Below are 27,549 nucleotides of genomic sequence, written 5' to 3' on the forward strand. Positions count from 1 at the left end.
TGGTAAAATGAACAAAAACAAAAGCCGCAGCTCAGCGAGCGATGGTGACACAGCTGGTCCAGTCACAGCAGGATGTGAGAATGCAGGGCGTCACACTCACTGCCTTTCAGCACACACTCTGGCCTCGTGCATTTCACATCATGCCACTTATTCTCCAGGTGAGTGGAGCAGCTGTGTGTGTGTGTGTGTCAGTGTGTGTGTTCAGTTGCATGTCCTGTGGTAGCCAAAGTATGGGCAAAAACACAGTTAATTATGTCACTAGATAATTATGTATATAAATGTTAGATTTATGTGTGTGTATGTTAGATTGTATGTGTGAGTCTAGGAATATGTGTATTTGTCTTTGTGTGTATGTGTATGGGACTGTGTGTGTATTAGACTGTGTGTGTGTCTATGAATGTGTGTAATAGACTGCATGTGTGTTTTTGTCTATGCGCATGTGCATACTGGACAGTGTGTTTGAGCATATGTGTATTGAGCTCTGTGTGTGTTTGTGTGTGTGTTGGATTATGTGTGTATGCATACTGGACAGTGTGTTTGAGCATATGTGTATTGAGCTCTGTGTGTGTTTGTGTGTGTGTTGGACTATGTGTGTATGCATACTGGACAGTGTGTTTTGTGCAAGTGTATATACAACTGTTTGAGTGTGTGTGTGTGTTTACATGTGTATGTGTTTGTGTGTCTTGGACTATGTGTGTATGCATAATGGACAGTGTGTTTGTGCATGTGTGTATTTGACTTTGTGTGTGTGTTTGTGCATGTGTATATTGAAGTGTTTGTGTGTGTGTTGGACTATGTGTGTATGCATACTGGACACTGTGTTTGTGCATGTGTGTATTTGACTTTGTGTGTGTGTTTGTGCATGTGTATATTGAAGTGTTTGTGTGTGTGCTGGACTATGTGTGTATGCAAACTGGATTGCTTGTTTGTGCATGTCTGTATTGACCTGTATGTGTGTGTGCATGTGTGTGAGTGTGTGTGTATGTGTGTGTGTGTGTGTGTAGGTGTGTGTGTATGTGTGTGTGAGTGTGAGAGTGTGTGTGTGTGTATATGTGTGTGTGTATGTAAAGCTCACCAGTAGCCCCTTCTCTCCAGCTGGTCCCTCTCTGCCTGGATGTCCCTGTGAGTGTAACACAATGACCAGGTGTTAATATGACAGCATGCTAATGACAAACGTTATTAACTAATTAGCTAATGAGCTAACACACAGGTCCTGACCACTGCAGCACTAACACACACAGTCTGGCCTGTGTGCTGCTTGCTTCAATGCTCTGAAGCGCACAGACATTACTCTCAGAACAGCAGAGCCATGATGGTGGATGAACTCACCGGAGGACCGTCGATCCCAGGAAGCCCCTGCAATCCTGTCTTTCCCTGAGGTCCCTGTTCGGAAAGATGGACACACACGGTTTAAATGTCATCATCAATCCAACCAAACTAATTTAACCTTTACTAAATAAACCGGCAGCTTTTATCCTATTTCATTTAAAGCAACACCTAACGTTTATTTTCAACTTTATCAACACTATATCTGATGAGCGTTAGTTTGTTAGTAGAGGATCATCTTCCTACAGTAAAGGTTACAGCGTTTATTTCTGAGAAATTACACAAACATTCGAGATACGTAATACACATTTTACCGTTAGCAAAAAAAAAAAATTAATAAAATAAATAAATAAATAAAAAGCACATGAAACTAAAGCAGTTGTAGGATAATAATAATAATAATAATAATAATAATAATAATAATAATAATAATAATAATAATAAATATGATACACAATAAAAAACTAAAGCAAAATAAATAATTGTAAAACTCAACAATAGATTTAAATAAATAATATTGTATTTCATTTAATAAAAAATAAATAAATAAATAAAATAAAAAAAATTTATATGTTTTTTTTATATTTTATGGTTAAATGGTTCTACTTCCGGGTAGTTTTTTTTTTTTCTACCTATGTGTCAACTCTACTCAGCTCTTTCTCCTCATTTTGATTTCCATTTGTATAAAAAATAGTACTGTTGTACTGTGACTTCAAATAATAATCATTTCAAAAGAAAAAAAAAAGGCCCGCTGTTCACATTTGTCATAAACAACACTTAAATAAAAGCCAGCGTGTGTTTAAATCAAGCAGCTCTCACTTTTTCCGTGTTCATAAATTACAATATTCTGACAAGCCGGGCTTCTGCTCATTCATTAAATGCACAATACAAATCTGCCTCACGGTGTAGAGACCCTTCCATAAATTACAGCCACTGCTATTACAGGAAACATTCATTTCAGAGTAACGGATGCTGTCAGCAGCATGGGTCATGACTGGAAACCAAATGATGCTTGGTTAGGAGGAAACACTCTCTCTCTCTCTCTCTCTCTCTCTCTCTCTCTTTCTCTCTCTCTCTCACACACTCTCACACACACACATACAGCACAACAAAAACAAATCTGAATTGAAATCAAAGCCTCAGGGAAAGTAAAAAAAAAAAAAAAAGTAATAAATTTCATGGTACATACAGCACCAGGATTCTAACCGATCACCATCTGATGTCTGACTTGATGCTTCTCACTCCTAATTTTCCTTTACATGATTTTTATTGTAATATATCACTATAAAATGGGAAATGAGCATTTCTACCATTTTAGAATGAACAGTTTGCAGGTCTGTCCTGTTTGTTGTTGTGTGTGTGTGTGTTTTTTTTTTTTGCCCCACAGCCATAAACTTACTGAACACTACACTACACCATTAGGACCCTGATGTCTCACTAATACTGTATAATAGTTCACTATCTGTAATCACATTGCAGTTCTGCTCCATCCTATACAGTACATTCTCTTCGATCTTTTCTACAAATTCTAATTGTATTCATTCATTCATCTTCTACCGCTTATCCGAACTACCTCGGGTCACGGGGAGCCTGTGCCTATCTCAGGTGTCATCGGGCATCAAGGCAGGGTACACCCTGGACGGAGTGCCAACCCATCGCAGGACACACACACACTCTCATTCACTCACACAATCACACACTACGGACAATTTTCAAATTTACAAAGAGATGCCAATCAACCTACCATGCATGTCTTTGGACCGGGGGAGAAAACCGGAGTACCCGGAGGAAACCCCCGAGGCACGGGGAGAACATGCAAACTCCACACACACAAGGCGGAGGCGGGAATCGAACCCCCAACCCTGGAGGTGTGAGGCGAACGTGCTAATCACTAAGCCACCGTGCCCCCACATTCTAATTGTATATAACTGTAAATTCATTGCTTACCCTAGTTTACATCCGTTTATGTATATTATCTGAACACACACTGTACATTTCTTGCTTAATCTTGTACATACAATGCACACATTTGGAGAGTATTGGACAACTGGCACACATTCCTATTTTGCACACACTACAGTATACTCATGCACATATGACCTGCCACAACTTTATTTATTGTTGTGTACAGTATATACTGACATATTTATCTGCCATTGTTTCTTTGCACATTCTTTATTAAAGCACAGCTCACTTGTTGGATTTATCCAATCATAATATGCAAATAAGGAGAAAGCTAATCCAGGGTTTAGGACCAAAACTTCAGATTTTGAAGATCCAGGATTAATTGTTAACCCCCAGGTACAACATGGGTGTGTAACGTCTAACTACGTAACCCAGGATCGTGTAGTGAGTATGGCTTTGATTGACAGGAGAAGGAGGAGAATTTGAATAGCAGTCTTTTGCAGATCTCTGTTATATTCTGTACTATTTCTATGCTCCTGATTCACAGTGTTAATTTTTCACAGTAATTCTCTTACTCTGTAATACCGCAGTCGTATTTTTTGCACGTGGGTTATCGGAGAAACCCAAGGCCGCTCTGTTCGTTGACGTTCTGTTTGTTATTTGTTTAGCGCTAACAGGATTTAAGCCAGTGAGTCTTAGTGTGGACTCAGTATCGAATATCTGTCAGGATTACGGTTAAAGTCTGCGACTGAACACACTTAGTTTAGCCCTGATCCTTGAAGAAGGTCAAAGGTCAACCCACACACACACACACACACACACACACACACACATGCAGAAATACACGCCTTACCTTTTCTCCAGGCATGCCAATAGGACCCTGAGGACCTGGAAATCCCTGGGAGAGACACAGAGCCATGATAAGTGTCCTGTTAAACACGTCTGATTCATTCCTGTGCTGATTTAAACGCCAGACCTACCTGCACTCCAGGGTTCCCCTGTTGTCCCGGAGGACCTGGTTCTCCTGACGGACCCTTCGAAAAGATGGAATAAGATAATAATAATAATCGTTATTCTTCTTTTATATTAATAACGGCTGTGGAATTTAAACTGAGCTCATAGCATATTCACTCTCACTCACTCTTACTCATTTTCTACCACTTATCCGAACTACCTCGGGTCACGGGGAGCCTGTGCCTATCTCAGGCGTCATCGGGCTTCAAGGCAGGATACACCCTGGATGGAGTGCCAACCCATCACAGGGCACACACACACACTCTCATTCACTCACACAATCACACACTACGGACAATTTTCCAGAGATGCCAATCAACCTACCATGCATGTCTTTGGACCGGGGGAGGAAACCGGAGTACCCGGAGGAAACCCCCGAGGCACGGGGAGAACATGGAAACTCCACACACACAAGGTGGAGGCGGGAATCGAACCCCCAACCCTGGAGGTGTGAGGCGAACGTGCTAACCACTAAGCCACCGTGCCCCCCGTAGCATATTCAATTCAATTCAATTCAATTTACTTGTATTGCGCTTTTTACAATTCACATTGTCTTAAAGCAGCTTTACAGAAGTATAGAAACAGAATAAAAAATTGAATTTAAGTTGAAGTCACTATTGATTTCTAACATTTATTTCTAATGACAAGCCTGAGGTGACGGTGGCAAGAAAAATCTCCCTGAGATGATATGAGGAGGAAACCTTGAGAGGAACCAGACTCAGAAGAGAACCTCATCCTCATTTAGGTGACACTGGACAGGAAATAATATAAATGTAAATAATGTTCTTTCTATAACAGTTTATATTCCAGTGGAAAAATGATACTTTCAGTAAGCGCCGATTTCTCAGTTCCATAACCTGTGACCTTTCATGCTAATACCATGCTAATCGTTTAACTAGCCGAGTCGGATCTCCTGGAGAATCGTTGTGACAAGAACTCACCGGGTTGCCTTTAGAGCCTTGAACGCCATCCACGCCACGTATCCCCTTAAAAAAACACATCACAAAAAAAAAAAAAAAGAAAACACTCAGACATTTAGAGCTGAAATGGGAAAGTACATTATCACTAAACAAGCACTGGAACATTTTGAAAGATTTGAGCTTCAGGAGCATTTCTATTAATAATCTCCGAAGCACTTCATTAGCGAAAGCTCACATAGGAAGCAGACTCGCCCTCTGCTCTAAGCAGAGCTTTTAGAAGAATATCTTCTTTTCGCTGGCCTTGGGCCTCGTGAGTTTGAAAGATGTGAGATGTTTGATGTGGGATCAATACAGACGACTGCTACGCAACCATTACAGAGATGTAGAATGCACATCCATCACCTAACATAAGGCTGCTGCGTATCTCAGACGTGCTTCATCATGCACTTAGCTCCACAATGATGCAGAAGGGCAGCACTGGGTCTTCCTGAGGTCATGGACGAAATCATTACTTTAAATATCAGGATTAAGCTGCTTAGAAATTTCTGGAATTGTGGTTATTACCCATCAGCCCCAGCAAGTCACATGATCATTTCACACATCACTGATCATTCACACGTGTTTCGTTTTACTCCTCAATAATGACACTAGTTGAGGTTTTTGTGTTTCTATCAAGCTGTTACTGCTGTGGGTCTTGTCTTGTCTGTTGTTTCATGTGTTGTCTTGTGTCTTGTCTTGTCAAGGGTCTTGTGTCTTGTCTTGTCTGTTGTTTCATGTGTTGTCTTGTGTCTTGTTTTGTGTGTTGTTTCATGTGTTGTCTTGTGTCTTGTCTTGTCAAGGGTCTTGTGTCTTGTCTTGTCTGTTGTTTCATGTGTTGTCTTGTGTCTTGTCTTGTCTGTTGTTTCATGTGTTGTCTTGTGTCTTGTCTTGTCTGTTGTTTCATGTGTTGTCTTGTGTCTTGTCTTGTCATGGGTCTTGTGTCTTGTCTTGTCTGTTGTTTCATGTGTTGTCTTGTGTCTTGTCTTGTCTGTTGTTTCATGTGTTGTCTTGTGTCTTGTCTTGTCAAGGGTCTTGTGTGTTGTCTTGTGTGTTGTCTTGTGTGTTGTTTTGTATCTTGTTTTGTCAAGGGTATTGTGTGTTGTCTTGTATCTTGTCAGGGGTCTTGTCTGTTCTCTCATGCCTTGTCAGGAGTCTTGTGTCTTTTCTTGTGTCTTGTCTTGTCTGGGGTCTTGTGTCTTGTATTGTCAGGGTTCTTGTGCGTTGTCTTGTGTGCTGTCTTGCCTTTTAATTTATTTTGTGTCTTGGGTTATCTCTGGTCTTGCAATTTATCTTGTGTCTTGTGTTCTATCTTGGCTTCTGTCTTGCAATGTATCTTGTGTATTGTCTTGTCTCTGCATGGTCTTGTCTTGTCTTGCAATTTTTCTCTGGTCTTGTGTTTTATCTTGTTTCTGGCCTTGTGTGTTGTCTTGTCACTAGTCTTGTGTTGTGTTTTGTCTTGATTTTGTTCTTGTGTCTTGTCTCTTGTTTTGTATTGTGTCTTGTTTTATGTCTTTTCTTCTCTTGTAATTGGACTTTTCTTTGGTCTTATGTTTTGTCTTGTTTCTTGTGTCTTGTGTTTATTTTTGTCTTGTCTCATGTCTTGTTTTGTCTTGTCTTGTAATTTGTCTTGTGTCTTGTAGTCTGAAGGTTTTTGTTTTGTTTCCACTGTTCAGGTTTATGCTTCTTGTTTTCATGATCTTTGCTTTTTCCATGAAATATCAGCACTTTTATCTGCACCCTCTAAAATCCCTGACACACATAATTACAAAAATGGAAATATTATTCATTATGTATTTATTGTCATTGGTAAACAACCCAGACTTGTCTAAGGAACTCTGTATCTCAGTACAATCTCTGAATCTCAGGAAGATAAAAACCGAAAACTCAATATAAATCTCAGTTAAATCTCAGTTAAATCTCAGTTTATCCAAAAACCTTTTCCTGACCTTCAATCTTAAAAACTGAAATTCATCCAAGCTCTTAAATTGTCATAGGATATCAAATTGGAGCTAATAACAAACAAATAAATAAAGTATCCATACAAGGTTTTCCCAGTGGACACTATGGTTTGTTTCAGTGCTGTGTGATGTATGAAGTGTAAAGATTTGTGCAGTGACGGTGACGGTGGTGGTGATAGTTGTGACAGTGATAATAGAGATATGATAGTGTACAGTAAAGGTGATAGTGACAGTGAAGGTGACAACGATGTTAGTGGTGGAGGTGATGGTGACTGGGATGGCGGTGGTGATGAAGGTGGTTATAGTGATCGTGGAGGTGATGAAGATAGTGATTGTGGCAGTGATGGTGATGGTGGTGATGATGAAGGATTGATAGTGATAGTTATAGTGATAGTGGAGGTGATGCAGATAGTGATGGTGACAGTGATAGTGATGGTGGAGATTATGGTGGAGGTGATGAAGGTGCTGATAGTGATATGGATAGTACTATTGACTGTGATGGTGGTGGTGATGATGAAGGTGGTGATAGTTCTAGTGATAGTGGAGGTGATGGAGATGGTGATGGTGATGTTGGAGGTAATGGTGATAGTGATGGTGGCAGTGATGGTGATGGTGGTGATGATGAAGGACTTGATAGTGATAGTTATAGTGATAGTGGAGGTGATGGAGATAGTGATGGTGACAGTGATAGTGATGGTGGAGATTATGGTGGAGGTGATGAAGGTGGTGATAGTGGTATGGATAGTACTATTGACTGTGATGGTGGTGGTGATGATGAAGGTGGTGATAGTTCTAGTGATAGTGGAGGTGATGGAGATGGTGATGGTGATGTTGGAGGTGATGGTAATAGTGATGGTGGCAGTGATGGTGACAGTGAGGTGATAGTGGAGGTGATGTGATGGTAATGGTGATGTTGGAGGTGATGGTAATAGTGATGGTGGCAGTGATGGTGACAGTGAGGTGATAGTGGAGGTGATGTGATGGTGATGGTGGAGGTGATGGTAATAGTGATGGTGGCAGTGATGGTGATAGTTCTAGTGATAGTGGAGGTGATGTGATGGTGATGGTGATGTTGGAGGTGATGGTAATAGTGATGGTGGCAGTGATGGTGACAGTGAGGTGATAGTGGAGGTGATGTGATGGTAATGGTGATGTTGGAGGTGATGGTAATAGTGATGGTGGCAGTGATGGTGACAGTGAGGTGATAGTGGAGGTGATGTGATGGTGATGGTGGAGGTGATGGTAATAGTGATGGTGGCAGTGATGGTGATAGTTCTAGTGATAGTGGAGGTGATGTGATGGTGATGGTGATGTTGGAGGTGATGGTAATAGTGATGGTGGCAGTGATGGTGACAGTGAGGTGATAGTGGAGGTGATGTGATGGTGATGGTGGATGTAATATTGATAGTGATAGTGGAGATGATGATGAAAGTTGACTCACAGGCTGTCCAGTTGGTCCAGGTGGTCCTCTGGGTCCTACAAGTCCTCTCGTACCCTGAAATAACCGCAATGCCATCAAAAATACACTGACAAATTTCAGCAATTTTGAGGAGGTAATTAAAACAACACAGAAAAGATGTATTAGGACCGCTTACGAATGTCAATGCAGTTTCTTTCAAAATTATAAGATGCTCTAGAATTCTTATTAGATGTTTCATATTTTCTGAGATGTAAGTGAAGATTTAATAATACTGAGTCACACACAGTTCAGGATTTTAGTTCTAATCTGAAGTTACACATTTGTGGGCGGAGTTTCAGTAAAACAGAGGCATGTCTTAGTAATGAACAATTCTATAATAATAATATTAAGAAGAGGAATTCAAGGTGCAGTTTAAAGTGCTTTATGAAATGCCAAATGATACAAAACAGACAAAGAATAAATGGATAATTCTCAATACCGGCAACAAGAAAAATCTTGCACAATATCGGCTCGAGTCACTCGCAGTGCGATGTCACACACGTCATCCTGTCATTCATATAATCACTATCTTAGTCCTCCTTGTTTCTCTTATCAATATTATCTATATATTATGTGCAGTTTTTATTCCTTGTTTTCTGGCTCAGACTTTTTGAAATCCTCCATCTCAGATGAATCAGTTTGAGAAAATCTGGCAACCACAAAGGTGTACACCACACTCAGGTGTGCAAATGCATAACATTCCAGGTATAAATACTGATTTAAATTTTGAATTAAACTCTAAAAAACCCTAGAGGTATAAAAAAAAAGGACCCCGTTGGTGTTAATGCCTTTTTATAACTAGTTGTTTTTGCTTTTTTATTGCATGTATCGAGGCTCAACTGGATGTGCATACATGTGAACGTGTGTGTGTGTGTTTTGTTTATATCGCTTTCAGACTTTGTACACCAGCCAAGCCACCTGTTTCAGAGCCACATCTGTGATCTCCGGGGAGGTGATTGATATGGAAATATAATCATACAGGCCAGGGTTCCATTCCTCCTCCCTCGCCAATCTCCTGGCACATCGATCTCTAACCCTGCATTTATCTCCAGTGTGCTGTGCTCTCTCTCTCTCTCTCTCTCTCTCTCTCTCTCTCTCTCTCTCTCTCTCTCTCTTGTCTCTCCAGTGCTGAGCGCAAAGGAGTGTACAATTTGGCCTGGCTCGCTCTAATAGAGCTCACTTCCTGCTAATGCCAACGCTGCGCTTTACTCTTGGTTTCTCTCACCGCTGGTTGATGTATTTAAAGAGGCAGCTCACCTGCAGGGAACCGATTTGAGCTGGAGTCACAGATAATCAGTTGTGGGCCAGATGGAGAGAGGATAACGAGGTGTATCATCTGTGTGAGTACGTGCACATGTGTGTGTGTGTGTGTGTGTGTGTGAGAGAGAGAGAGAGATTGTGTGTGTGTGTGTGTGTGTGTGTGTGTGTGTGTAGGACTCACAGGTTCACCTGGTTGTCCTCTTGGTCCTACAGGTCCATCTGCACCCTAAAATTGAAAATATATAATAATAATAATCATTTTAATTTTAAAACGCGCATCATTCCACAATTTAGAGTCTTCGCTGTATTATGTGCTTTACAAGCGCATCGCAGCTCAGTAAGACTCCAAGCTGAAAGTATGAAAATGTGCTTATTTATGCAAAGATATTCCCGTTCGGCCTCTCTCAAAAGCTTTGATCAGCGTGAATCGCTGCATAATACATCGCACAACTTTGCATAATGGGGATCCACCATGCACGCTGTTCTTCATGTCTGTTTTCATACAATTCATGAGGTTCGGTGCAGCTTCACCTGGGAAAGCAAAGCCTTTCAAAAGCTTATTAGTTAAAGGACTAAACACTCAATTAGGCTGAGGATCAAAATCTGCATTCTGGGCTTTTAAAGCAGCTGAAAAATGAAATTTAGCTTGTACAATTTTCCTTTTAGAGGGAAATGTAATTGACCATCCCGAGGTGTGCTCGATGTCTGATGTTCGCTTCCTTAGTTTTGTAATTATAGCTACAAAGCTAACGTGACTAACAAGCAAACAAATTGTGCGCACAAAAAATGCACGCTCGAGCGTCTGGAGCTTTAAATCCACAGCAAGATCTGAGAGACACTGACTGGCAGTGTGGCTCAGTAATACCACGTGTAGATAAATTTAAACAGTTTAAAAAAAAAAACCAGAAGAACACCGTGTCGATGACTGACTCATCGTTTCTAACTACTTTTCTATTCTGTGAACAGCATAGAATTTTCACCCTTGGAAATTCAATAAAATAATATTAAAATAATATTAAGCAAATAAATACCTAAGGAGAGCAAAGTACTTTTATTTGTTTTTTTTTTTTTTTTAGTAATGCTGAATTATTAAATAAGCTATTTTACATCTAATACATCCTTCAAAATAACTGAAGATCCTAATCAAAGAAAGCAAACCAAAGAGCACTTTAAGAGCTTTTTATACCCTTACAGAGAAGCAAACGCTCACACGTAGTGAACCTCATTCAGCTGACAGAGTTGGAAAAGTTCCCAGTGTGTCAAAGAATGGACATTTCTTTCTTTCTCTGAACATTCTATAAGAGCGTACAATTTCCTCCGAATCCATTTAAACGTACGTCTCCGCCATCAAACTTCAGGCCACAAGTGGAGAGATGTTGAGAGTCATGGTGAGATGAAACTATGTGCTGAGAAAGGAAGTCATTACCAACTCAACACAATTTAAGGATAAACTGGTAACTCTAGGATTCCATTACCTGTTAGCAACGTTAGCCTTGGACGCAAACGTCCGACAGTAAAAGTTAACTAGGTGAATACGTTGTCTCTGCTCACAACAATAATTTTTCAAATTATTCCTTTAATATTTTTGAGTTCAAGAACTTCAAAATTTCCATCACCTTCTCACCAGATTCCCCAGGTGGACCAGGATGTCCTGGCTTTCCTCGATCCCCCTAAACAGACAAAATATAAAGATCGTCAAACTGAAAGTAAAAGATTTATGTTTTTGCTTTAACTCATGTGAGTGTAACGATACACACTGTATATAGAGCTCAGGTTGAGCAATAACTCCACGTCTCAATTACTAGCACGTGTTATAGGATACATTCATATACAATGACATTTAATTCTTTAGAAAGTGCCGACACCCCCCACTGACACCCCCCACTGACAGCACCTACATGCCTTGGTGATCTACAGTGCTGCAGAAGTCGAGCATTTTAACCGACTTTGGACCTTTATTTCTATGGAGATCATTCTACTGCATTACTAAATTTATTATTGTTGTGTCCTTGAGGATCATTAAATGTATTTGTCATGTCTCACTCCACAGTGGTGCTTATTATGAAGCTCCTATGAAAGTAGACACTCAGGAATTTAAGAATGTTATGAGTATTTCACAGAAAAGTTTTTTATCACACTAATGTTTGTATCTTCAAGGTAAAACAACAGAGGGAAAGACACACGTCTCATCCTGAAAGCCAACAGAGTCATGATTCATTTTAGATCAGACTCACGGCCAGAAACTCATTCATTTGTTCATATTGATTGAAAGAATCCATTTAAAACGTCGGTTTACTAGTAAAAGGGACGGATTAGTTAAATGCAAACAAAAACTCACATTGCGTTGGTGACGATTGAGGGAAAAAAATCATTATTGTTCTTTTGTTCAAAATATTCTGAGAATCAAATTGAAGTCGAATCACGAGTCGAATCGGATCATACTCGGAGTGTATCCATCCACTCCTGATAAGTGAGGAATAAGATGAAAGACAAGCAGGAAGGATGCTATGCTAACTGCACAGCTGCATACAAACACACAAGCATCTCACAGCTAAACAGATGTGTTCGACTGCGCTGGGGTTGTGGGATTTGATTAAGCGCTGCCCCGTGCCACACTCACTCTGTGTCCTTTGTCCCCTGGAAGCCCTGGTAGTCCATCAAAGCCCCTGTCACCCTGCATGAGAGACAGAGACGAATGAGCGAGACGCAGAGTATGTGATAAATAGCAAGCTCTCACTCTCTCTCACAGTAAACACAGTAATGCATTAAAGCAGGCCAGAGAATTAGTTATCTGAAACAATACTACCTCTACTGCTATACCTCAGATTTTTGACAAGTAGCTAGCAACGGTTATATGCTAGCAAGATATGAAATGTTTCACAAGGCTAACTCTTAGTGAAATTAAAACTATAACTAATTTTTGCTTACTAGCTAGCTAATGTTTGTTTAACTACCTATTAAAAGATGATGAGTTGCTAGGAATTAAATTACTTAGCAGCTAAGTAAAGTTTGGCTAATTTAATCTTTTTAATTTGGTGGTTGACATGTAGGGATGTGATAGCCTAGTGGTTTAGGTATTGGATTACCAACAGGAAGGTTGTGAGTTTGATTCCCATATCCACCAGGCTGCCACTGCTGGGCCCCTAAGCAATGCCCTTAACTGTTGTCTGCTGAATGATGTAAATGGCATGTCTATAGCCAAGTTTGCTAGCTACACTGCTAATGAAAAAACCCAGCAATAGAATGGCAGATAAATTTGGCTAATCGTTACTGAAATTTAGCAAATTAAAACAACAACCAAACTTGTCTAATCTAAGGCAATAGTTCAATAGTTCAGGCTAACTATATATGCTATTACTATCTTGAGGTGCTGTTTGGGGCACCGGTGGCTCAAGTGGCTCTAGGTTGTGGTACAGAGGATCGGGGTTCTAGGCCAAGCTGCCATTGTTGGGCCTTTGAGTAAGGCCCTTAACCCTCCCAGCTCCAGGGGTGCTGTATCGTGGCTGCCCCTGTGCTCCGACCCCAAGCTCCTCAGTTGGGATATGAGAAGAAAAGAATTCCACTGTGCTGTAAAGTATATGTGGCAATAATAAAGGCTTCTATGCTTCCGTTTAAACTAGTAGCCAGGTTTGCTAGCAAGCTAGTTAACAGATGGTTATTACATTGTGGAATGAAAACAATTACTGATTCAGTTTGGTTAATATTAACTCTCCAAAGCCAATCATGGTAACAAGCTAGTTAATGTTAAGGCTTATGAGATAGCTAAACCTAAGCTAACATTATTATTATTATTATTATTATTATTATTATTGTTGTTGTTGTTGTTGTTGTAAGATATAGAATGATAAATGAATGAAAGACATGCAGCATGTGTTAAAGGTGTTAAACAGCAAGCTCTCTCTCTCTCTCTCTCTCTTTCTCTCACACTCTCTCTCAAACACACACACACACACACACACACACACACACACACACACCCTAATAACTAGCCCTACAGTAATTTCTCCTTCCTCAATGTCATTTCTGCTCATTAACAGACACACACACAAACTGAGCAGGTCAGAGAGGTTTGATGGCTCGTCTCTGTAGATCGTCTCCATCTGTTGCAGGTCTGTGGGTGGAAGCAGGGTACAGGAAGAAGATCTGTTCTTCCTCCTGATGGAGTCTCACAGGTTTTGCTGCTCTGTCAGGGACTGAACCTTTCTCTCACATCTGCCTCAACAATTTCTTTTCTTTCAAGTCTACTGTATAATATTAGAGGAACATTCTGGATGTGTTCCTCTTGTGCTGTATGTAGAGAATTGGATCAGACCTAGCATGCTGCACCAAAGCTACAAAGCTAATGCTGCTAAGATGTCAGAGTAGCAGGAAAAGACTGAATATACAACATTACAATCATGTTGTGTAGTTTTTTGGTTAGAACCCTGTTGATGTGGTGAAAGTGTTGACAATGCTACTTAAACATTATTAATTCACTAAACTAGCCAGCTGATTTCTCTAACATACTATACTAGTATCTAGCCATGCTAGGCTAATAATTAAAAGACAAGAATAAGAGACATCTAAGCTAAGTGATATATAAAGAGTAGCCAAGGCTTGAAAACAAAAACTACTAGGTTAGGCTAATAATTAAACAAAGAGTTTTGTAGCTAGATAAATCTAGGCTTAATATTTCAGGCTAACAGACTAAGATAAATATTCCAGGCTAATATACTAAGATAATTATTTTAGGCTAAAACAAAGCTAAATATTTTAGGCTAATATAATAAGCTAAATATTCCAGGCTAATATACTAAGCTAAATTTTCTAGGATAATATAATAAGCTAAATATAGACAAATATACCAACCTAAATATTTTAGGCTAATAAACTAAGCTAAATATTTCAGGCTAATATACGAAGTTAATAAACAGGTCAAACCCAGTAACATTTTAAAACTTTCTAATAAAGATAATTATTAAAGCTACGTTTTTATGTATGTTTTTTAGTTTTCTCCACATTCTACAGGAAAGATTTTGTGTTGTGTTTTAAACTGCTGCTGTACGAGCCTTAAACTGAAAAATCTGTATTCTCACACACTCAGGAGAGACTATTGAGCAGAATTAGTCATGGCTCTCTGTATGGGAGTCTCTCTCTCTCTCTCTCTCTCTCTCTCTCTCTCTCCCTCTCTTCATCCCTCGTTCCTGTGAATCACAGTGTCAATCAGGGGAGTCTGAGAGCTCATGTAAGACGGCTAAAGGAAGACGGCTAAAAGTTTTCGGGGATGCCGTGGTTTTTATGTGTCTTGTAGGAAGCTTGTGTTAGCTTCCACCCTTATACTTTTTGTAGCTGGATAGAGGAGAGAAAGCTAATGGGGGAAATTAGCAGGTGATTAGCATTAGCAGGGGATTAGAATTAGCAAGTGATTAGCAAATTGGGTTGAAACGTAGCACATTAAACAAGTTTTAAATGTTGTAAATATTTATCATCGCAAGCTAACAGAAATGTATCCCCACTAACGTGAGGAGACTTTCACACAAAGTGACACGGCAACAGAAAACAGTAAAAGGTGATTAATAATGTTATATATTCCAGGTTAAAAAATGCTGTAGCACTTTGGTTTTAAACAGCTGCACTGTGTAGAAAGAGTTGCTGCATGAAATTCACCTTCGCTCCTGTCTCTCCTGGAGCTCCTCGACCTCCGTCTGCCCCCGAGCGACCCTGAGGAGAAACGCACACGACGGCTGTTACCACGTTGATCTACGTATTATCACCCAGCTTATGCAATATTCATGAGAAACTCAGGATGCACAGGCCTGCCTCGACGTGTGTTTTTGTATCAAAAGGATTATTTAGCAACCACAACAACTTAATTGCAACAAGTTCCTCTAAGAAAAACAGTAACAGTTCTCACCCGCTTGCCCGGCTTCCCGCTCATACCTGGAGGACCTGGCAACCCACGTGGCCCCTTTCAGACAGAAACAAACATGAGGAGGGAAAAAAAAAGGATTTGCACGTAGAACATTCGTCAAATAGCATGCATTTTTAATGTAAAGTGTCTGGAAGAGTGAGATGTGAATAAAGTATCTGAATGTAATGAACTGCAGAAACTTTAAAAAGCAACGTGATGCTTTAAAGAATTAAACAGAACACTAATGAACAGAAAAAGAGCATTCAATTCATCGTGAGTGAATTTTGCTCACTGTAGGCCCGGCGTCGCCGCTGTCTCCTTTAAGTCCACTGGAGCCTGGGAGACCCTGCAACACACACACACACACACACACACACACACACACAAACACGGGAGGTGTTAATTAAAGTCAATGACTTCTGTGTCACTGAGATAAAAATTGATTCAAAGTGACTTTTAAGATCAACACTCTAATACTAATACTACTACTACTACTAATACTACTACTACTAATAATAAATAAATAAATAAATAAATAAATAAATAAATTTATGACATTTGCCCAGAAATAACAAAATATAAATGTAAAGTTGATTTAAATTAACCATAAAACAGTCAAAAAAGTGTTCATCACAATCTCCCTTTTTCTCGCTTGGCTTCAACATTCAACTCTCATATTTCATCCCTTGCCCTATAATAATAATAATAATAAGAAGAAGAAGAAGAAGAATAGGAATAATAATAATGGATTTAATAATCATAATTTTGGAAGGAGTCTCCAGTGTCAGTGTTTTGTTTGTAACCTTCAGTAAGTTTTCCACCACAGGGAAAATCTTCAGAAGTTTGTGTGTTACATTCTCAAGCTGTGGGTTTTGTCCGGAGACCGAGATAAAGATTGTACAACGGTTGTAACGTTCTAACTAACATTCTGTTTAAAATAGATATAAACAGCACGGCCTGACACGTCGTCTTCTTTTTATCATCCACTTCCTCTTATACTTGGCAAAAGGTTTTTATTCGTATTATATTCACTGATTGAAACTCATTAATCTGATCATGATGTAATATACTACAGAACTACGATAGTAAAACCTTGTCCAGCTCCAGCTCTCCGGAGCAGACGACTATACTGCTGGAGCTGTTGTTGAGGTCTGCTCACTAGACCAGCACTTCCCTGGGTTTTCTTTTGCTTTTTTTTCTCATTCAACAAACAGAGAGAATAAAAATCCTACGTTGACCTTCAAAACACAAAAGTGAGGGATTTCTATAATTAAATAAGGAATAAAATAATGTGCTGGATATAATCCTCTCCCTGGAGATAATTCTACAAAGCTCTCAGACACAGAGTGACACATACCTAGTGGAAATAAAAGAGAGAAATACAGAGCAAGTACATCAGGCTGATGTGCTGTGAGCCACAGACAGACAGACATACAGTACAGAGAGACAGAGAAACAGACATACAAGACATACAGAGATGTAGAGAGACTGAGAGACAGACAGACAGAGAGAGAGAGACAGAGAGAGAGACAGAGAAACACAGTCAGGCATACATGCAGACATAAAGAAAAATAGAGAAACAGACCAAGAGGAAGACAGAAAAACAGAGTCAGACATACGGGCAGACAGACAGACATACGGGCAGACAGACATACGGGCAGACAGACAGAAAAACAGAGTCAGACATACGGGCAGACAGACAGGCAGACAGACATACGGGCAGACAGACAGAAAAACTGGGATACAGACAAACCGGTAGACAGACAGACATACGGGCAGACAGACAGAAAAACTGGGATACAGACAAACCGGTAGACAGACCGACAGAAAAATGAAGTTGGATATAAAGAAAACAGAGAGACAGACACAAAAATAGACAGATAAACAGACAGACAAACAGATACAGAGATCCACAGACAGATAAACAGACAGACACATACAGTAAAGAGACAAATAGTCAGCGAGACAAACATATCAGAGCCCAACAGACAGAGAGACAGACAGACAGACAAACAGGCAGGGATAGATAGATAGATAGATAGATAGATAGATAGATAGATAGATAGATAGATAGATAGATAGATAGATAGATAGACTGACAGACAGACAGACAGACAGACAGATAGATAGATAGATAGATAGATAGATAGATAGATAGATAGATAGATAGATAGATAGATAGATAGATAGATAGATAGACCGACAGACAGACAGACAGACAGATAGATAGATAGATAGATAGATAGATAGATAGATAGATAGATAGATAGATAGATAGATAGATAGATAGATAGACCGACAGACAGACAGACAGACAGACAGATAGCTAGATAGATAGATAGATAGATAGATAGATAGATAGATAGATAGATAGATAGATAGATAGAATGTACTAATACTTGATCTATATTTATTTGATCTCTACTGTTATTTTTGCATCTCTGTGTCTTTTTGTAATGTTGTCGTTTCTTATCAGGCCTCAGCTTGAGGACTCATTAGTGAAATTTCATTGTGTGAAACACAACAGCAATAAACTTTAATTAATTTCATTTGGTGTGAAAATTAATGTTGGGGAAAATGTTAATGCATAATAAAAGCATACAAAACAATCATTTCATTAGAGGAAGGAAATAATAACTAGAATAACAAGGGGGAAAAAAAAGATATGGAGATATAGATCTGGAGATCTCACAAGGCTCTCACCATTGGTCCTGCTCTGCCTGTGAGTCCCACTGGGCCTGGAGGTCCCTTCAGTGAAATCTGAGAGAGAGAACAAACACACATTCATTAACCATGTGAGATTCACTGTTGTGCTCGAGATGCAGGTCTTACTCTGGTCTGCTGGAGGATGGCATGAGCCTGCGCTTCCTGAGCCGACAACACGGGGCCTTTCCGAGAATCATCAGCGAAATGAAACTGAGAGAGAGAGAGAGAGAGAGAGAGAGAGAGAGAGAGAGAGAGAGAGAGAGAGAGAGAGAGAAAATTACTAGCACCCACTGGCAGGATGTGAGAAGTCTAGCAAATTAGTCATTAACTAAATAATACATTACAAAAGAAAAGCAGTTACTTAATGCATTTCATTAAAAATGAACAAGAAGCACAGATTATGTTGATAGCAGAGCTCCACCATGTGGCTCAATGCGGTTACTGCAGCACGGATCTCTGCCTTATTGTGAGGAATGAAACAGAAACAGATTTCATACCGGCAACATGAACATAGTCCCTGGAGGACCTGGTATCCCATCAGCCCCTGCAAGGCCTGGACGGCCCTCAGGGCCCTTGCAAATGAGAAAAATATCGGGTTTATTTATAGTAAAATGTAAAATAACATATACACACACACACACACACACACACACACACACACACGTATATATGTATATGTATACAGTATGCGTACGTAATGTGTTGATATGTATGGGTCTGTGCGCATCGTAAAACCATCCTACACTTCGCACCAAACAGGTGAATCATCACAATTCTCTCTCTCTCTCTCTCTCTCACTCTCTCTCTCTCTCTCTCTCTTTCTCTCTCTCATATAAAAGCCTAATGCACCGACATTAACTAATAAACTGTCAGTGCGAGCCAGCAATAAACCCTTCACTAGTGAGTGAACACACACTTGTTAGCTGCAGGAGAGAGCACAGGATACACACACACACACAGACACACACACACACACACACACACACAAACACACACACACACACACACACACAGAAAAACAAGATATAAGACTATAATTCCTGAATCCAATGACTAAAATCTGAGTAAAGTCAAGTAATCATTAAGGTCCTTACTCTTAATATTATTATTATTATTATTATTATTATTATTATTATTATTATTATTATTATTATTATTATTATTATTGTTGTTGTTGTTGTTGTTTTTGTATGTAAGGACATGAATTTTACTCTGTGGACTTACAGCATCAATAGTAATATTATTAGAAAAAAAATCATGGTTGTTTAGTTGTTTTCTTAACTAAAATTAAAAGGTCAGGTCTGTTTTTATTTTAATAAACTCTAACTCTTGTAAATTCATAATTATTTTAGCTGTTTTTGAAGCAAAAATGGTTGGATCTTAAATATGTAATGACAAGAAAACCACACAATTTATTATTATATATATATTTTTCAAAGCATAGCAATAGAGGTGGACTTGAGGTGGACTTTAAATTGGTGGGAAAAAGAGCATTCACAGGAGTAAGTCCTGTATGGCACAAGAATCATGTAGAGACAGAGCAGAAACAGCAGCGTTCGCTGGGGTTAGAGCTGAGCAAATGATTTATTGTGTGTGTTATATTGGTTACACACTTTACAAAGCTTCCCTAGGTGTTAGAAAGACACTCTATGAATTGAATTGAATGAATTGAATGAATGAATGAATGAATGAATGAGTACTTCAAAGTCTGAATCATTGATATAAGAGTTTTCACTGTCAGTTTTTGCTTTTTTCATTTTTTTCAATCAAATAAAACCATTTATCCATATATTTTTTATCCATTTCTTATTTTTTTTTTTTTAATTTACAGTACAGTTTAATTTACAATAATTTATTGCAAATTTTCTCACAGTTTGCTCTCATACTGTGAACTTTAATCTGGTTGCGGGGGTGTGGGGAATGAGTCAGTGATCACACACACAAACACACACACACACACACACACACATACAAATCTTGGCTCGGTATAGGCGTGGGCCACTTCTTCAACATTCTGTTGCTTATTGATTGTCAGAAAGATTTTGGAAGTTTGCTCACCATTTCACCCGGGTCTCCGGGAGGTCCTGGAGGGCCTGTTACTCCTGGAAGTCCTGGAAGACCCTATCAAACACAAACACACACACACACACACACACACACACACACACACACACACACACACACAAACATTAATCTGCCTGGTTTTATCAGATTACATCTTTCACACTGTGACTGATGTAGATCTTTTACTAAACAGTTATAAGCAGAAATAAATCTTACAGCAGGTCCTGGTGGTCCGAGAGGTCCGTCAATTATGATGCCCTGATGAAAAGAAGTGAAATATAACACTGAAACTACAATGAGATCAAGAGAAATTGCGTAGCGTACTTAATACATTGATCTCACCGGTTCGAGAACAGCGGGTTCTCCTTTCTGGCCTTTCAATAATCCTTGTCTTGCCTGAGAGAGAGAGAGAGAGAGAGAGAGAGAGAGAGAGAGAGAGAGAGAGAGAGAGAGATCATAAAGTCACCCCAAAAAAACTCCCAAGAAATTTACTTGATTTCTTTCATGGAATGAAGATATTTCAGTACTACCCTTAAAGTGCTTGTTTAGAGCAATTTTTAATCAAAAAATCAATAATTAAAAATACTTGATTCTGATTGGCTGACTGTTGAGATTATTTGTTTGTTTGTTTGTTTGTTTGTTCTTATATTTACCTCTGGCTCATTCTTATTGGATAAATCACACTGTATTTTCCCTCACAGCATTGAGATCATTCAGGGAAACAATACAAAAATATTAACTTCCTTTAATCACACTATGCCTGAAGAAATTTGGCAAAGGGATTGTAAAAAAAAAATCTAATTTACAGTTTCCCTGCATTCAGTTTTCCTGCATTCCAAAATGTAATCAATCATCCGAGACATGACTAAAATCTATTCTAATATCCTCAGCATTGATTCTCATGTAATGAGGGTTATGACTCAGTGTGGCTTATTTTGGTGGCCATCTTGGACCACTGGAATTTATTTCCATAGAGCAATTTGATATCTTCGAGATTGAAGCATCGCTCCACTTTACACATAATTTCACAAGACAAACTGTATTGCTGCTATTTTTGAAGTCGGAGGAAACTTGGAGCTACTTTAGGCAAATATCTATAAGCTTAGAGAGGTTTGTGTTTGGCTAGTGTTACTGTGATTGACAGGAGACCGTCAGTTTTGCTCCGCATTGTTTTGGTCCCCGATGGCTGCTTCAATGGTCTCATGATACTAAAGCACTTTTCAGTGTCACTTAAAAGCAAGAAAGTTTTCTTTTAAACATCTTTTCTTCTACAATCATTTGTATTCACAAGCTGGTGCTGCAAGTCTCTGGTTTGTCCCACCTGTCCATCCCAGGTCCCCACTCTCTCTCTTTCCGCCGGTCCGTAGCGATCCTCGTAGGTTTCATACTCTTCATACTGCTCTGAGCTCTCGCTGCTGTTCCTAAAGTCCTCATACTCAAAGATCTGGTAAAAAAAACATAATTATCATAATAACCCCAAGCTCTCAGATGTTCTGCACTGTGCTTCAGGTCATACCTCATACTCGCTGATGTTGGTGCCCACTGTTACCGTGGAGACGGAGAGGTCATTATCATATGGGCTGCTGTAAATGTCCTCAATATGTTCCTCAACTTCTGGTGTTTTTACTGGCTTTTCCTCCTGTATGCAAACAGAAAGAGTCAGAAAATATGGAGTGGAAAATGTGTATCATGGAGGTGTTATGCAGCACTGAAGTCCACTTTAGCCTGTTTGGATCAAACTCTGGGAAACTGGAGAATTAGAAGTAGTTGGGTTACGAACAGAGTGGAGTTACAAAACCAGTGTCAGGAGTGAGGTAATAAAGGAGTGGTGATGTGGTTATTACTTCACATGGTGGGGTAACATGCTTCATATCCAGCACCATGACAAGCAAAGCATACTGTAATACACTATTATATATTTTCCAGCATTATAGCTACAGAATCCACAACAGAGTGGTGTGGTGAAAAGGAATAACTGTTAACCCCCCAATTTACCAACAAATATAATCTTAAAGTTACATTTAGTTACTATGACTTTACAGTTGCATTTAGTTACTACAGTTATAGTACTAAGTTAGTTACTATCTTAGTTATATTTAATTACTATAATAATATAGTTCATTTAGTTACTACAGTTGTACCACTATACTTAGTTACTATCTTATAGAGACTATAGTTATACAACTAAACTTAGTTACTATCTTATAGATACTATAGTTATACAACTATACTTAGTTACTATCTTATAGAGACTATAGTTACACAACTAAACTTAGTTACTATCTTATAGATACTATAGTTATACAACTATACTTAGTTACTATCTTATAGATACTATAGTTATACAACTATACTTAGTTACTATCTTATAGATACTATAGTTATACAACTACACTTAGTTACTATCTTATAGATACTATAGTTATAGTACTATACTTAGTTACTATCTTATAGATACTATAGTTATACAACTATACTTAGTTACTATCTTATAGATACTATAGTTATACAACTACACTTAGTTACTATCTTATAGATACCATAGTTATACAACTATACTTAGTTACTATCTTATAGATACTATAGTTATACAACTATACTTAGTTACTATCTTATAGATACTATAGTTATACAACTATACTTAGTTACTAACTTATAGATACTATAGTTATACAACTATACTTAGTTACTATCTTATAGATACTATAGTTATACAACTATACTTAGTTACTATCTTATAGATAGTATAGTTATACAACTATACTTAGTTACTATCTCATAGATACTATAGTTATAGTACTATACTTACAGTCTCATAGTTATAGTATAGTTATAGTATATAGTATATTATAGTTGTATAACTATAGTAACTAAATGGAAGTATAAGATTGTAGTTAAGTATAGTGGTACAAATATAGTAATATAGTTAATTTAGTTACTATAGTTGTAACACTGTACTTAACTACAATCTTATCCTTCCATTTAGTTACTATAGTTATACAACTATACCTAGTTTCTATCTTATAGATAGTATAGTTATAGTACTATACTTACTTACAGTCTCATAGTTACATTTAGATACTATTTTACAGTTACCTTTAATTACTTGAATCTTCTTATATAATTTTCTTATGATATATTATGTATCTTAGAGTTAGCGTTATAGTAAAATTCCATTTAGTTACAATAGTTATATTACTATACTTAGTTAGTGTCTGACATTTCCATTAAGTTTACTTAAATTATATACTTTCATTTAGTTACTACAGTTATAGTACTAAGCTTAGTTAATATCTTATAGTTAGTAAAGTTATAGTACAATACTTTCTTACAGTCTTATACTTACATTTAGATACTATCTTATAGTTACCTTTAATTACTTGAATATTCTTATATAATTTTCTTATTATATATTATGTTTCTTATATAATTCTATATAGAATATTCAGTTACATATAGTACTATACTTACAATCTTATAGTTACGTTTAATTACAATATTTATATTGTTCCGTTTGGTTGCTATAACTAACAAAAGAAAACTTGACAAATCAATGAATTAGTTTTGATGTTTTTCTTTGTTAAATAAATAAAATTCAGTTACAGTCTGTTAACCGCTATTATTGTTAAACTTAGATCATAATAGTTCCTATAGATTAGCTGTGCTCGTAGTAAAAGAATCTTCTGAGCATACTGTGGTATATACAGTAAGAGCTAGACTATTACAGGTCAGTGCGTACTGTAGTAACAACGGTTTTGTTGGGTTGAGGGAAATGTGTGCAGATGGTTAAGATTTACACATGATGTGACTCAATAAATCACACACAGAACATTATGTTCATCCTCACACACAGGTGGTGATGAGTCATAATTCTTACTGAGTCTACAGTACTGCAGCTACAAACTACCCATTATTTACAAAAGTAAATAGCAGGGTGTTTAGTGCATGCTTCCTGTTGAGTGTTGAGTCTGACTACAGGTTGTGGCGTTAGTGACGGATCTGGAGAGGTGATGGTGATGGTGGTGATGGTGGTAGGTGGAGTTAGGAGTCTGTGGTTAGGAGGTGTTATGGTCAGTGGGTGATGAAAAGGGGAAAGATTAGGGGCAGGAAGGGTAGTATTTACAATCTACCTCCACCTCAGCCTGAGCAGACTGGGGCAATGCAGTGAGGGATACGCTGAGGTTTTCAGGTGATGTAGAAGGCAGTGAGTCCGGTTCGTGTGTGGGCATCTCGGGGATAAAGTCTATCTGCTCGGTGGTCGTGTTTGGAGGTGTCGAAGGCATTATGGGTTCTGTCACAGCTGGTGTTATAGCTTGTTGGAGATATTCAAGCTGATGAGTGGACACCTCAAGAAATCCTTCCTCCATAGCTTCCGCCTCTTTCCTTTTCTTCCGTGACTCTTTCTTTCTCCCTTTCTTTGAACGATCCTTCTTATTTTTATTCTTTTTGCCCTTCCTGCCTTTTTTCTTCTTTGGTGTCTCCGGGTCGTCACCTTGCATGACGTCAATAAGCTTGCTGGGATTGATCTTTAGTTGAAAGGGAGTGGTGTTTAGAGGATGGGGGGAATGGAAAAGAATAACAAAGGAGTGAACACTTTTAAAAGAGATCGACAGAGTGGAGAGAACACTGATAACCTCGCTGTCTTAGTGTTACTTACAGCTCATTGAAATAAATGTGCTCTAATCAAACAGGGAATTAAAGAATAGGAATTAAATGAATCAGTGCAGCAATTAATTATAAGCATGTAGTACTATAGTATGATACAGGATATGTATTAGGGCTGTGAGAATGAATTTTAATGCTTTAATCCTTAAAATAGGAAATGTATTTTTGAATTTTTGAAATTCATCAGATTTCTTTTACATGTTTAAAATAGAAAGTTATTTTAAAATTTACATACATAATTAGTTCACAAACTATATGGGAATTATAGAGGTTATTTATCATACACACTTACACACAAACACACAAGTGGTGGACGTTAAAATCATCGGTAACTCTAACTGGATGTCACAGCCAGGAGGACGCAGACAGACCCAGATACAGGATAGCTTTAGATGAGTAGGGTTTAATAAATAATAAACATAGAACAGGAATAACAGACAAAAACTACACAGGAAAAAAGGACGAGGGTACACTGACGAATGCATTGACGCTACATAGGCGATGATTCCGCCCTGCCATCGGCAACGCGGCACGGTTAAATAGACATAAAGATTAATACATAGGGAACGGGTGTGTAGAGACGGGGAGGAGTAAACAAAGGCGGGGCAGACACGTGACATAAGCAGACGCACATGGCCAAAAGTCCGGGCTGAGTCCTGACACTGGAAAGTATTAAAGAATGTTTAAAATTTTTGAAAAATTTATGAATTCTCCCTGGGCATTACATCTCAAATGTAGTGTATGGTGAGCATATATAGGAAAAAGAGTTTTAGTTTCAGCCTGGAATTTGATTTAAAAAACTTTTAATCCTGTGATTTTTCAATGTTTCACTTTTGAGACAATTATTTGACAGTTATTGGTATTTCAGAGATAATGTGCATGTAAGGTCAAATTTGGGTGAATGAGATCAAGATGTGGGTTAGTAACACAAACAATGCTGATCAGGCCTGATTTTACACGCTGTTCTCTCAGCTGTGGAGTGAATTGGCTCTGACTTAACATACACACATACACACACACACACACACACACACACACACACACACACAGACACACAAGCCGTGGGAAGCAGGGTGCAGAAAGCAACATTCCCCATGACCCAGCACGCAAATCAATGTTTTTTCCCAATTTCCTCCCAGTGGGCTTTCCAAAAATGCAAGCCACTGCCACACTTTGTCAAAGCTCTGAGTCATACACACACGTGCAGGAGCACAAATGTACATTCTCACGTGAACTGTGACAAAAACACTCAAACGTGCATGCTTGGTCATAATACACATACAGCATAAATCCTCACAGTTGGACAAACAGATTCAATCTTCCCACACAAGCGTATTACAGATATTCACACACACAAACACACACACACACAAACACACACACACACACATTTCTCACACTTCTTCTTTGGCTCTTGTATTGTCAGATTGGGTTACTCAGCGTGTCCCAGCGCAGACTGTGTGAGTCCGAGATCTTCAGGATCCTGGTGCTGCCCTCTCAATTGCCCAGAACTGATACATTACCAAAAAGAACACATTTGTTTTACAGCATAAAGAAGATGAGCAGAAAAATGACTTATCATAAGCTCTAACAATTAAATTAATAGTGTAATGAAGTAAAAGCACATAACAACACTGTCACTGTAACAAGACTGTTACCTTTACAACACTGTAGCCAAGACAACACTGTCACCGTTAACAACACTGTTACGAAAACATTGTAACCAAAACACCACTGTCACCATAACAACACTGTCACCATAACAACACTGTAACAATAACAACATTGTAACCAAAACAACGCTACGACCATAACAACACTGTAACCATAACAAGCCTGAACATAACAACACCACAACCTTAACAAAAACCATAAGCATAACAACACTGTAACTTTAACAACACTGTAACCATAACAAGCCTGAACATAACAACACCACAACCTTAACAAAAACCATAAGCATAACAACACTGTAACTTTAACAACACTGTAACCATAAAAAAGCCTGAACATAACAACACTACAACCTTAACAAAAACCATAAGCATAACAACACTGTAACTTTAACAACACTATAACCATAACAAGCCTGAACATAACAACACTACAACCTTAACAAAAACCATAAGCATAACAACACTGTAACTTTAACAACACTGTAACCATAAAAAAGCCTGAACATAACAACACTACAACCTTAACAAAAACCATAAGCATAACAACACTGTAACTTTAACAACACTGTAACCATAAAAAAGCCTGAACATAACAACACTACAACCTTAACAAAAACCATAAGCATAACAACACTGTAACTTTAACAACACTATAACCATAACAAGC

General features: G+C 38.4%; 1 protein-coding gene across 2 annotated transcripts in view; it reads right to left on the minus strand.

The window, feature by feature from the left end:
- Positions 1–27,549, minus strand: part of col5a3a (collagen, type V, alpha 3a) — a 92,973-nt gene that overhangs the window by 39,580 nt on the left and 25,844 nt on the right. The window contains exons 6-26 of one of the 2 annotated variants that reach the window (XM_060897128.1): positions 24,672–25,067; positions 22,058–22,180; positions 21,863–21,985; positions 20,884–20,937; positions 20,758–20,799; positions 20,536–20,598; positions 18,975–19,049; positions 18,604–18,687; positions 18,475–18,531; positions 16,064–16,117; positions 15,775–15,828; positions 15,528–15,581; positions 12,502–12,555; positions 11,498–11,551; positions 10,063–10,107; positions 8,604–8,657; positions 5,187–5,231; positions 4,212–4,265; positions 4,085–4,129; positions 1,330–1,383; positions 1,076–1,120 (exon numbers count right to left, since the gene is read on the minus strand). In XM_060897128.1, coding sequence (XP_060753111.1) covers positions 1,076–1,120; positions 1,330–1,383; positions 4,085–4,129; positions 4,212–4,265; positions 5,187–5,231; positions 8,604–8,657; positions 10,063–10,107; positions 11,498–11,551; positions 12,502–12,555; positions 15,528–15,581; positions 15,775–15,828; positions 16,064–16,117; positions 18,475–18,531; positions 18,604–18,687; positions 18,975–19,049; positions 20,536–20,598; positions 20,758–20,799; positions 20,884–20,937; positions 21,863–21,985; positions 22,058–22,180; positions 24,672–25,067 — 1,629 coding nt within the window. The remainder of the gene's footprint in view (positions 1–1,075; positions 1,121–1,329; positions 1,384–4,084; positions 4,130–4,211; positions 4,266–5,186; positions 5,232–8,603; positions 8,658–10,062; positions 10,108–11,497; positions 11,552–12,501; positions 12,556–15,527; positions 15,582–15,774; positions 15,829–16,063; positions 16,118–18,474; positions 18,532–18,603; positions 18,688–18,974; positions 19,050–20,535; positions 20,599–20,757; positions 20,800–20,883; positions 20,938–21,862; positions 21,986–22,057; positions 22,181–24,671; positions 25,068–27,549) is intronic. The other variant, XM_060897129.1, reaches the window with a different exon arrangement.

The sequence above is a fragment of the Tachysurus vachellii genome, chromosome 21 (genome assembly GCF_030014155.1).
Source record: "Tachysurus vachellii isolate PV-2020 chromosome 21, HZAU_Pvac_v1, whole genome shotgun sequence".
NCBI classification, from domain to species: domain Eukaryota; kingdom Metazoa; phylum Chordata; class Actinopteri; order Siluriformes; family Bagridae; genus Tachysurus; species Tachysurus vachellii.